Source organism: Mauremys reevesii, linkage group 16 (assembly GCF_016161935.1).
Source record: "Mauremys reevesii isolate NIE-2019 linkage group 16, ASM1616193v1, whole genome shotgun sequence".
NCBI classification, from domain to species: domain Eukaryota; kingdom Metazoa; phylum Chordata; order Testudines; family Geoemydidae; genus Mauremys; species Mauremys reevesii.
Genome location: NC_052638.1, coordinates 1,725,861 through 1,738,348, shown reverse-complemented (window position 1 = coordinate 1,738,348; position 12,488 = coordinate 1,725,861). Strand labels below are relative to the sequence as shown.

General features: G+C 60.2%; 1 protein-coding gene across 1 annotated transcript in view; it reads right to left on the bottom strand.

The window, feature by feature from the left end:
• Positions 1-3,567: 3,567 nt before the first annotated feature.
• BCAR1 (BCAR1 scaffold protein, Cas family member) overlaps positions 3,568-12,488 on the bottom strand; it is a 40,972-nt gene continuing 32,051 nt past the window's right edge. Inside the window, exons 3-7 of the mRNA XM_039503655.1 lie at positions 10,886-11,047; positions 9,948-10,061; positions 8,348-9,460; positions 6,097-6,186; positions 3,568-5,005 (exon numbers count right to left, since the gene is read on the bottom strand). Coding sequence (XP_039359589.1) covers positions 4,490-5,005; positions 6,097-6,186; positions 8,348-9,460; positions 9,948-10,061; positions 10,886-11,047 — 1,995 coding nt within the window. The 3' untranslated portion in view covers positions 3,568-4,489. The remainder of the gene's footprint in view (positions 5,006-6,096; positions 6,187-8,347; positions 9,461-9,947; positions 10,062-10,885; positions 11,048-12,488) is intronic.

Here is a 12,488-nt window from a genome sequence, read left to right as displayed (position 1 = left end):
GTCAGGGTGTGCAAGGTCTGCACGGCTCAGCCCGAGCCGCTCGCTCGCCCTGGCATGGGTGCATGGCGCAGGGCCCGGGACATTGGCTGTGTCTCCAGGGTGGCGCTCACAGCTCCCATGTGCTCTCCTGATCACGGCAGCACAATCCTGCCTTTCAGGCCTGGGCCACGCATTGCCAGCGCCAGGCTTGCTGGCTGGGCCGCGCTTCGGCACCGCCCTAGTGAGCTCCCAGCGCCAGCCTCCACTGCCGGTCACTTGGGGGTAGCAGACGCCTCAGCTGCGTACCTGGCAGGGCCAGTAGCGGGTGAGTCACACCTCAGCCCCAGCCACTGCACCTAATGGTGCGCCAGAGAAGCCATCGCCGAGTAAAGCCAGCTCCATGGCTACCGTTGCAGCCTCATGACACACTTACCTGGTGCAGCCACTGGAGGGGGACACAGCCATGCTGCACTTGGGTGCGACGGTGCATCTCCAACAGCCGTGATGGCTCCCGCCACAGCCCTGTGCAGGGGCTGAACTCAGAGCTGGTGCTAGCAGGTGGCCTAGATGGGACTGGCTCTGCACGCCAGAGTGCAGCCCCCACAGCTTGTGCATGGGGGTGGCGGCTTGTGGGCATCTTGCTCAGGATTGTGGCGCTCAGACCCAGCTTGCCCAGCCACTTGGAGAGGTTCCCCTAGCTCTCAGGGCACTAGCATAGTGGAAGCTGTGTGGTTTGCCCAGCTCTGCAAGCAGCCTGGAGCCCTCTGAAGAAAACCGTGCTCTGTCCTCCTTGTCTGGACCGGCACTTAGCGTTCCTGTCTGCTGTTATCCAGCCAGCATGCTCCACACACGAGGTGGCTGCAATTCAGTGCTGGATGAACAATCCATGTCTAGCGACCGGTGCTCTGGGAGGGACAGCCCTCTAGAAATGCAAGTCCTTGGCTGGCCACTTGTTTCCTCCCTTCCCCAGTGCTGCACCATGTATAACCAATCCAGCTTCTGGTCACCCCTGGAGTCACCGTCTCTACCCCCTCCACAGCCCCTTCTCCACCTCTGGTCTGCTGAGCCCACCTGCTCGTGCCAGTGACACCACCCCATAATGCACTCCCAGACCCATTATCCCCCTCCCTGCCCGGGGCAGTTCCCCAGCAGCCTGCACCGCTGGGCCCCAGCTTCCCCTTCCCTGCTGGTTCCCAGCACTACTGGTTTTGGATGGAAAAATGGCTGTTTTGGGAGCATGGGACAGGGCCCCTTTCAGCTCCCTGATGGGGTTTCCTGAGAAGGAAAGGACCTTCCTCCTGCCGTTCCAACTCCGGTGCCGTGCTGGGTGGCCAGCTGGGTGAATGTTTCCAGGAAATTCAGCGTTTTGACAATTGGCCCCGAAACATAAACAACAAAAATAAAAGTTTGTTTCATTTTCATATAATTTTTTTGGGGGGGGGGGGATGTTGCAAACAGCCCTGCCCCTGCGCTCCGTGAGACCCTGGTGGACCAACACAGACAGTCGACTCTGCTCCCTCCTTGGTGCTTGCACTGTACACAAACTGAGCGGGCCCGGCCAAGCTACTGGGGAAGGGAGTGGGGCTGTCTAGCCCCAAAGATTGTTAGTAGTAGGGATTTGTATGGGATTAGCGGCCGGAGACCCAGTCAGGATCAAGGCCCCATTGTGCAGCATGACAGTGGTGGCCCTACAAAACTCCTATTGTTCAATTGTCTGTGTCACTTTAGTAATGAGGCCCAGCTCTTCCACAGTGCTTACCGGCACCGGAGCTCTCAGCACCGTACATCCTCCCCATTTTACAGCTGGGGACACTGAGGCAGAGACTGGGGAAGTGACTTGCTCACAGGCATCCTGCAGGCCAGGGGCAGAGGCGGGAATGAAGCCCGGCTCTGCTGTGTCCCAGGCACGTGCACAATACACTAGGCTGAATGGTTTATTGAAAGTGACCCCACAAAAATGGCCACTTGAGGTAGGCTCATACATTGCTCCACGTGGGGCAAAATCCTGGGGCCACAGATGCCATTAGTAAAGCGCCCCTGACTGTCCCCATGGGGCTTAGACTTCACTGATCCCTAAAGCCAAGGCCAGAAGGGACCAGTGTGATCATCTAGTCTGACCCCCTGCACAGCCCAGGCCAGAGCCCTGCCCACTATCACTCCTACAGCAGGTATCTTAGAAAAGCAGCAAATCTCCATTTAAAAACGGCCGGTGACGGAGAACTCCCCAGGACCCTGGGTAAATTGTTCCAGTGGTTAATTATTGTCATCATTAAAAACTGACACCTTATTTCCAGTCTCAAATTGTCTGGTGTCAACTTCCAGCCATTGGCTTGTGTGAGACCTTTGTCTGCTAGACTGAAGAGCCCATTGTTAAATATTTGTTCCCCACATGGATACGTACTGACTGTGTCGAGTCCCCCTGAACCTTCTCTTTGTTAAGATAAGCAGACTGAGGTCCTAGGGTCTGTCACTACCAGGCAGGGTTTCTGATCCTTTATTCATTCTCGTGGCTCTTCTCTGACCCTCTCTCATTTATCAACATCCTTCTTGAACTGTGCACACAACTGGACCCAGAATCCCAGCAGCGGTCGCACCAAGGGCACATGCAGAGATCAAAGAACCTCTCTTCTCCTACTCGAGATTCCCCCATTTCTGCATGAGCCCTTTTGGCCCCAGCACTGCATGGGGAGCTCATTTCAGTGCACCACGACCCCTAAATCTTTACCCAGGGTGCCCTGCTCTTTCCCGCTGAGTTTCCTGCTCACCCTCATTTTCCTCAGCTGAGCGCCATGCACAAGCAGGCTGCACTCAGCTCCCCATCAGGCAGCAGCAGCATGCCAATCCTGTGCCCACGGAGCGCCCCCGTAGGCCAGAGTGACACTGTGTGGGCTAAGGGGATCAGGGCCTACATCCTGATTAACCATGGGCAGGAAAGAACCCAGCTGAGGAGAGTGCTGGGAGCTGGGCAAACCTCAATGAGATGCCCAAGCCGAGTGCTGTGGGCATAGGAGTTAGGGATGGAGAACAATAACTTTCATCCCCATAGTGCCACAAAACCCTTGGCAAGCTCTATGCAGCAATCTGCTTCCCTGCTAGCAACATGCAGCCACCCCTGGGGTGGAACCTGGCAGCTGTTTACCAGCCACACCTCAGTGGGCTGATCCTAGAGGTGAGTGGAATGCACCCATCTCTTATTGGGTGAAACAGGAGCTTCAGTGGCCCCTTAGTCAGATCCTCTGTGTTGCATTTCATGAGAGCTGACCCAGCAGTACAGCACCTGCTGGCTGGGGTATGGGCTTGGTACGGACTTCACGGGATGGGCAACCCCCAGGGACCCATTCATAGTGACCCAGCCCCACACTGCTTAGCTGATGAGCACCGAGGGTCCACAGAGGGCACTGAGATAACAGCCTTATCAGCCAGATAGTTGGGGGCTTTCTGACTCCAGCCTATGCCTTAGGAGCTCCCACTGGGAGATGAGTTCTCACATCTTCATCTGCCATGGGAACGTGGGATCCCATCTCCTCTGCATTCCGGGCAATGCTCACACACCAGCCCCCCACCCCCAAAACACAACCACAAGCCAGAGGGGTTCTAGGCAAACCTTTATGCTGCCATGCCAGCAGGCTCCATATCAACGAGTATCCATACAGGCCGTGAGGTACTCCAGAGCTCCGGGAACCCGCACATTTCAAGGCACCAATTTTGTTTCGCATTTCTGCTACAGCCGATCTTAGCAAAACCCAACCGTGACATGCCCCAGTGAGGCACACCTCCCTGCGTCCATCCTGCCGGCCCCGGGGGCTGTCTGTCTGTCAGGCCAGGCAATGGACACACACACACTCCTCCAGCTTACAGTTTGACTGTACTTTCCCCCATTGAACTCTGTCAGTTTCCTTTTCATCTCCACCCTGATACCATTGGATTGATTCGTTCTGCACAATTAAACGGCTGTCAATTAGCAGCGAGAGAACTCGTTAATTAGATCAGGCCCCAAAGTCAATGGAAATCACACTCGCCCCTAACTGTCGGCTGACACTGCTGGACTTCACTTCGATTGCTCCCGCCTGCTATAATTGCATTGCTCTGATTCAAATTCTAGTTCTGTTTTTAAATATCGCCCATTGGCCTAAAGCGCTCTGAATCCATCACCGACAACAATAATTTGCCGCTGTAGCTTCGTTACGCGGGGCCTGGGGCCCCCTCTTCTTTCCGAGGCCACAGCCTCTGTCCTGGCTCTCCAGCCTTTCACCTCAAAGCACCCTTAGCGAATCGCCAGCGTGGCCTAAAAACTACCTCGTTCTTGGGGGGAAAGGGGGAGGAGCGAAGAGGAGCCCAGCGCTGACGCTTGTTTTGTGCCCCGCCTCTACCCCCCCATGGGAGTCTCTTTAAATATTTACAAGCCCATTTACACTCGTCTCGTGCTCTGCTGCGCGTCCACAGAGGCAGTCGTTAATAGTAGACTGATCTCTCCGAGTAGTTCCCAGCGCGGTGTGTGCTGGCGAGGCCGTCACATGGCCGCCAGCTGCCCCAGCACCATCCTGAACTGCTGTGTGCTGCTGGCCAGGTCTTTGACCCGCTCCACCATGTCCTTGGCAGCGGAGGGGGATGGGTAGTGGAGGGCAGCGGCCTTGGTGGTCACCACGATCTCCTTGAGCATGTCGCACAGCAGGTTGCTGTAGTGGGTGACCTTGTGGCGCACATCCTGCGCCCGGGCCTGGCGCGACAGGGTGTCGCCGATGAACACCAGCTTGTGGGCGCTGAGGATGACGAACTTGCTGTGGGCCACGAAGATCTTGGGTGGCTGGTTGGTGCCCATGGCGGTAAAGAAGGCGTCCACGGCATTGGTGAGCGTGGTGAGGTTGGCCTCGCACTGCTCCAGGTAGAAGAGGAGCAGCTGGCGGTCGGAGGGGCACAGGGCGCTGCTGCCCCGCACCTGGGCGTAGTGCTGCGGCGGCGTCCAGCTGGAGAGGTCGTTGTCAATGGGGCGCGTGACCTCCTGCTCCAGCCGCTCAAACTGCTTCAGCTGGGGGGAGACGGACAGCACGTTAGGGGCAGGGCGTGGCCAGGCCTAGCCAAGCACAACAAAGGGCCCCTGCCCTCCCCCTCCCGTGGCTAGCTCCCGCAACGGCTACTGACTCAGCCGGAGGAGTCAATACCGCGCGCCTGTGCCACAGCCTGGCAATGCTGCCCAAGGGGATTAAGCGCTGACTCCCTTGGTTCTTGAAAATCTGTTAGTGCCAAAGGCCCCAGGTCCATCCTGGCTGATGGCAGTGGGGTCAGCATGCCCAGGCCTGGCTCTACTTGCCAACTGGGGCACAGACAGACACCCCACTGCAAGCGTGTTCAGAGCCCCAGCCCCAGGCATCGAGGGAAAGGGGAGCAGCGAGGCTCAGATGAAAGTGTGGCCACGGGGAGGGAGCCGGAGTCTGTCCCTGGGGGCCCTGCGGAGCCTGGCCTGGCCACGCCACGGGGAGGGAGCCGGAGTCTGTCCCTGGGGGCCCTGCGGGACCTAGCCTGGCCACGCCACGGGGAGGGAGCCGGAGTCTGTCCCTGGGGGCCCGGCCTGGCCACGGGGGAGGGAGCCAGAGTCTGATCTGCCTCACGCATTGTCCACAGCATTAATTCCAATTGCAGAATGGTTAAACCTGCCTCCCGAATGTCTGTGCTGCCCCCAGCAAGTCAAGGGAGCAGAGCGGGGACCTGCTGTGTGCACTGGACTCTGGACTTGGCTCGACAGCATCCTTAGCTCCCCAGGGCTGGATCCCGTTACTGTTTACTATTGGTATTACCCAGCCCCTGGAACTGGGCAGCCTCAGGCCCCTCTTGCCTTCAGGAGGACTCCCCCAAAGCCGGAGGATCTCCTTCGGGAGACAGAGCAAGCTGGGGCGGATTCACGAGGGTGTGGCTCTGCCTGACACGGAGGCTGCACCGTGCATGTCGGGACAGGAGGGGCCTGGGCAGACAGCTGGGCCCTGCTTGGGGAGAGCCATCTCCAGCAAAGGGCGCTTCCCAGACTCCCCCCATCACTAGCTAAGCCCCTGCCTGTGCTCCCTAAGCTCCTGTCAGAGTGCTGTGGGGGTGGGAGCCCCCCCGCAGAGTGCTGGGCCCCAGTACCTGCTGCTGCTCCAGCTGCCCCTTGCCCTGCCGCATGATGTTGCCTCTTTCCAGCAGCTCCTTCTGGGTTTTCTCAAACTCCTCCTTGCCCTGGAAGACGGGAGGCCAGAGGGTGAGTCATGGCCATGGGGGGGAAGGTCCCTTCATCACAGCCCACTGGGGGGTTCCCCTGGTGGGAGTCCATCCCACACCAGGGCAGAGATCACGGAGCACAGCGATGAATGGGGCTGGCCTAGCACAGTTACCCCCTCCCAGCCTGGGGAGCCCTCGCCCTGGGAGACAGCTCTTAGCCCGTTCTTAGCCCTCCTCCTCCAGAACGGGCAGGGGCTGGCTTTCCAGCTGCGAGCCACTCACCCCTGGGGGGTTGTGAAATTGTTCATAACTAAAGTTTTATGAATGAAACAACATTCATTCATAAAACCAGTTACCCCAATAACTGGCTAACTGACAATGAAGATGCTTGTTAAGAGCCATAGCTGCCCTTGTAAATTTCACTTTCAATCCAATTGTGCTTAAATCACTGAAACTTGCACTTTCAACATTGTAACTTCTGCTCACCTTTGCCATTCATTACACTTGGCCATATTGTAACTCAAGCTCCATTTTAAAATGCTCACTCCATTTTGTAAAAGCCAGCTGCAACCTTCATTTTGCAAAACCCTAATGTAATCTGATTAGTTTAGTTTAGATGTGTGAATGCCCCCCTCCCCACACCCCCGGACGGGAGCAGAAGCAGCGTGACACAGCAAGACCTATAGACTCTGGATTCAGACTAAAAGCCTATAAAAAAGATGGGTAAGATGGAAGACTTTGGGTAACGTTCTGCTGCCAACATGGGAGGGCATCAGTGCACGCCTGACAGAGACCCAGCCCTTCCTCATGCCCGGCTTTCCTGGCCAGTTAGCCGCCACAAGCGCTATCCCAAGCTGCAAAATCAAATCATGAACTCAAGCTACGTTTAGGACTGGTAACTATCCAGCAGTTGCAGAACATTTGATGTGCGTGTGTGTGTGTATAAGTATTAGTTATTAGCTAGTGGTTATAGATCAAATTATCATCATAATAAACATGGCACCTTTGCCTTGTCCCCTGAAACGATTCCCAGCCTGCCTGCCACGAGGGCTCCCAAGAGGGGGCGGATTGCAGCCACCCGCTGTGAGGAACCCGAGAGGCAGCCGCCCCACTGCAGCTCCAGCATGCAGTGCCCCACCCCTTAGGTGGGACCAGCACACCCAGCCCTCTCAGTACACACCCAGCTGGCTTTAGTGCTGCAGCCAGGGTGCAGTACTGCAGAAGGCCAGGCAGTGGCGCTGCAGGCTGGTGGCGGTGACCAGATAGCTGGAACCCTGCCTAGGCTGGCTGAGCTGGGTCCCAGATGCCACACGCCGAGCTCGTCAAACCGCACAGGCTGGCTGGGTGCCCAGCCCCATGGCCTGGCCAAGGGCAGATGCCCAGCAGGGGACCCGGCCAGGTGGGAGGGAGGCAGGTTCACCCCCACGTAACTGGCACTAGAAGCGGCTTGGCTAGAACCAGCCAGAGGCTGCGTCCATACAGCCCCCGGGCTGGCTCCCTGGGAGCACCTACTGCAGAGGAAGCGCAGCCAGTGCATGGGCACCTGGGAGGTGCCCAGGGCTGGTTATGGGGCACGTGGAGAGGTTCCCCAAGGACCCCTTCAGCCCCCCAAATAGTGGGAGGGAGCCCAACAAGCATGGGCCTCTGGGCTGTCAAAAAGGGGCAAGGAACCTTACCTCCATCACGGTGCGCAGCCTCCTGGCCTTAGGAAACCTGCCCATGCCAGGCTCACCCTGGCACCCCTGGCTTGGCAAGTGGGAACCCCCTGGCCAGGGCAGTGTGCCAGCGAAGGAAGCAAAGGTGCTGGGTGGGTGGCAAGCAGCAGGCACCAGTCCCTACCCCCATGGCCTTCCCAGGAGTCAGTCCCAGCTGGACCCATTGCTTCCCTGCTGGGGCTGGATGCTGGGGCATTGAGCGCGTGAGGCCCAGGCACATTTCAACACACCCTGTCCGGGGGCACCAGCTCTGTGCCTGGGGCAGGGGCCAGTGGGGGCAATGCTGGAGGGAGAAGCAGGAGGAAGAGAGAGGCCTCGTGTGAGGGGGTGAATGGGGGAGGCCTGTCTCAGTTGGGGGGGGCTGAGGTGCCCCCAGTGAGATGTGCCCCCCTCCAGAGCAAGCCCAGCCCTCGCCCTACCCTGGGATGCCCCCTCCGCCTCCTCTCTCCCTCCCCGCTGCCCACCTGCAGGTGCACGTAGTCGTAGTCTTCCATCCAGCCGCTCTCGCTGTTCTCGTACGGCCCGTCGGGCGAGTCCTGCGCCAGGAACTTGGGTGGGGAGGGCAGGGGCCGCGACTGGATGCTGCTGGCCTTGTCGGCAGGCGCCGGCAGGGGGTGGCTGGCGTCCGGGCCGTCCGCCGGCGGCTTATCCCGTCTGAAGAGCAGGGAGGCGTTGCCGTGCAGGAAGGACGCCAGCTGCTTGGTGTCGTCGGGGATGCCCCGTGAGTACATCACCAGGCGGTCCAGGTCGTCAGTGGCACCCGGCTTGCCGGCTGCCAGGGCACCGGGGGCCCAACCACAGTCATCCAGCGCCTGGCTGTGCCGCAGCAGGGCCTGGTACACGTCCTCCATCTTCTGCAGCTGCTTGCTGAGCTTGGCATGCAGGGCGCGGTCGGAGGCCTGGGCCGCATTTCCCACGGCCCCGCGGGCGAACTCCAGCAGGTCCCGCAGTGCCCCCTTGATGCCCTCGGCCGCCGCCCGGAGGCTGGGCGCGTGGAGCTCCAGCTGCTCCGGGCTGCGCCAGCCGGTGCTGATGAAGGACATGAGGTAGGAGACGGAACCGCTGATGTGGTGCTGCAGCCGGGCCAATAGTTCCATGGCCGCGTCCAGGTCCAGGCCCAGCTCCTTGGGTGCATCCTTGACTGGCCCCACATCCAGCGAGGAGCTGGAGATGTTGCTGCGGGTGCTGCCCGTGCTGGAGGCTGAGAGGCGCTTGGCATCACCCGCCCTGGCCTCCCGGTCCACCTGCGGCGGCACGTCATAGATGTACTCGCCCTCGCTGTCCAGGCTGCCAGCGTGCAGCTCCCGGGGCACATCGTACACGTCCTGCGCGGGCCCCGCCGGCTTTCGCAGGCCGGGCAGCACGTCATAGATCTCCTGCGGGAAGGGGGCTTCAGGGGCGCCCTTCCCTGCCGCCGGTGGCACATCGTACACGTCCTCGGGCAGGGCCAGCTCCGCCGGGTGCCGGGGCAGGTCCAGCGCCTTTGACTTGGCAAAGGCGGGGGGCACATCATAGGTTTCCTCTCGGGAGGGGCCGTCTGGGACGTCCTTGCTCACAGATGGGGGGACGTCATACACCTGTATAGGGGGACAGCAGCTGTGAGTGCCCAGCCCTGCCCGCGCCCCTTCCTGCCACCCGTGCCCCTTCTTCATGTCAGAGCAGACACTGTGGGAGAGCCCGAGGGCTCAGAAAACTGACCAATGTTTATTATTTTTCAAAGTCTGGTGGCTTTGAAGCTGCTCTGATGGTTGTGGGGCCCGCCTGGAGCTTCTTGGAGGCTGGGGGGGGCTGGGACCTGCCCTCCAGTCCCTGCTGAGCCCCTTGCTCTAGCAACCCCTGGCGCCCGCCCCTGCTTGCCCGTGGCACCGTCTGAGCTTGCCAATGCTGCGCTGACCCCACCTGGGAGCTCAGCTGGAGGAAACCCTGTGCTGCACCTTGCCATGGGGCCACTGTGCTGCAGACCCAGGCAAGGCTTAGTGCTGGGGCATGCCAGGGAGCACAGGTTTGGACCCCAGCCCTGGGGCAGGCAAAGGAATTCCCATGCCCCCCGCCCGCACCACTCACAGTTTGGGGAGCCTGGTGCAGGGCCTTCTCCACGCTGGGCGGCACGTCGTAGATCTCCTGGCCGGGCTCCCGGCTGGTGGGGCCCTTCACTGCCATTGGGGGGGTGTCGTAGACCTGCGAGCGCAGCGAGCAATGGCATTGGTTCTTGCGGCTAGCGGATGCCCAGGCACTTTGCCTGTAGCCATGTTGATCCCTAGGGACACTGGGACAGCTGGATGGCTCAGCCCCACCGCCCTGAGCCCAGGAGCTTGGCTAACAGTGGCCAGGAAGGAAGGTGCATGAACCCCACAATAGAGAGATGCGGCATGGGGGGGTCATCTGTCCCCCACATCACTCTCATCCTACAGATGGCCTCCAGTTGAGCCGAATTGGTTAGTATCCCTTCTGCCTTTGCTAGCACTAACCATGAATCTCTTTGAAACTTGCTACAGTCTAGGTTATAGAATCTCAGGGTTGGAAGGGACCTCAGGAGGTATCTAGTCCAACCCCCTGCTCAAAGCAGGACCAATCCCCAGACAGATTTTTACCCCAGGTCCCTAAATGGCCCCCTCAAAGATTGAACTCACAACCCTGGGTTTAGCAGGCCAATGCTCAAACCACTGAGCTATCCCTTCTTCCCTCCCCTGGACACTTCAAGTGGTAGGGAGTTCCACAGGCTAATCATACTGGAATCTGCCCTCTTTTCAGCATCACTGGGCATCCCTTGTTCTCGCACTGGAGTCTGTCCCTCAGACCAAAGCCGGGAGGAGAGAGCCCCTGTCCTGCACATCACCCGCTGCTAGACAAGCAAGGAGACAAGATCCAGAGTACCCCTGAAGAAGCTCTGCCCCCAGGCCCAGGTGGACAGGACAGCACCTATAAGATGAGGGAGGGGGAGGGGCAGCTAGCTAGCCATGCCAGGCCTCTCAGCCCGCCCACCTGCTGGCGCAGGGCCTCACCTCCTGGCTATACTGGCTGGCAAGCACACCGCGGACGGGGGGCACGTCGTAGATCTCCTGGGGCCCAGAGGCGAGGAGGTGCCGTGGGATGTCGTACTCATCCTGCTCGCCTTTGGGTGAGTCGTAGATGTAGACCTGCCCCACGCGGGTGGGCACCACCACCTGGAAGAGAGCACAGGGGTAGGTGAGCAGGGCGCTGCCATGTGATACAGGTGCCCCACGGCCCGGGGGGGGGGGGGGGGCAGAGTGCTGCCACGTGGCGCAGACACCAAAGCCTGGGGGGGAGCAGAGTCTCCCCCGGTATGAGTGGGTGGCAGTTGTGGGGAGCAGAGAAGAGAAATTGTTGGGGGTTTCAGCAGTTCCTGCTTAGGCACTGAACGGGGAGGCAGTGCCCGGAGTAAGTGCTCCATCCCAGCTACAGACTGATGGGCACCTCCCCCTGAGCGCCGGGTGTTGCCTGTTCACACTGGTGTTCTGCAGCCAGCTCTGCCTCCCGAACCTCTCCCCCTCCCCCTTGCAGCACTGCCAGAGCCTGCAGCTGAGCTCCCTGGCCGTGCCGACAGCGGGTGGAAGCTGGGGCTGGGGGGCAGCACTCCTCCAATGCAGTTGGGCACATGGCAAGTAGCAGCTGGCCTCACTGGCCTCACATGAGTGGCCAGGGTCCCAGTTGGCAGCCCAGGGCTGGTGGGAGAGCCCCTCCCCAAGAGCTCACGTGCCCGGCTGGCAAAGGGAGGAGCACTGCCCTGTTTTGCGGGGGACTGAGGCTCAGAAAGACCACAGGGCATGGCCTGGGGGACACAGAGAGACCACGCTGAAGCCAGGCGGCCGAGGGCCATGGCCACAAGCCCAGCCTCCCTGGAGGCCATGGGAGGGACTCACTATCAGCCCAAGGCAGAGCCAGTCCAGCTTCTCCCGCTATCCACCCCAGCCCCCTGAGCCGGAGGGAGGAGAGAAGGGCGTGAGAGCAAAGGGCTCCATGCCTGTCTGTAGTGGGGCCCGGAAGGGGTTGGAAAAGCCCTGCAGAGGGCTGGGGAAGGGAGCAGAATCCCGGCTGATTGGGGGAAGTGGCTGCAGCTGGGGCCATGCCCCAAACAGACTAAGGGGGCCTTATAAGGCGGCCAGGGCAGGCAGCTCAGGACTCTCTCTCTGCTTGTAGAGAGAAGGGCCTGGCTGCAGGGAGCTGCGCAGGGTACCAGGAGTGGAGCAGGGCTGGGGGAAGGCAGGAGGAGCTGGGGAGCTCTGGCCTAGGAAACCCCCGGCTGTGGGCCTAGCTGAGGGCCTAAGACCAGTACAGGGGCTGCAGAGGGGCAGCCCAGTTACAGAGAGAGGCAGCAGGTCCAACCCACCCTTGCCTGTGATGAGTGGCTGACACTGCAGTCTGCCCCAGGGAGGGGGGCTAGATGGTGACTGGCGGTAGCCTTACACTGAGGTGAGGTGAGGTTAGTGGGTGGGGAGGGGGAGACTCAGAGTGTGGGGGTACTGCCAGGGGGGCAGCAACCCAGAGAAAAGGGCACTGGGGTCCTGGGAGGGACTTGGGGGCCAGCAGTAAGGTGGATCACCAGCCTGCAGGGGGCGCTCCAAGACACTGGAAGAGCTAATTCCC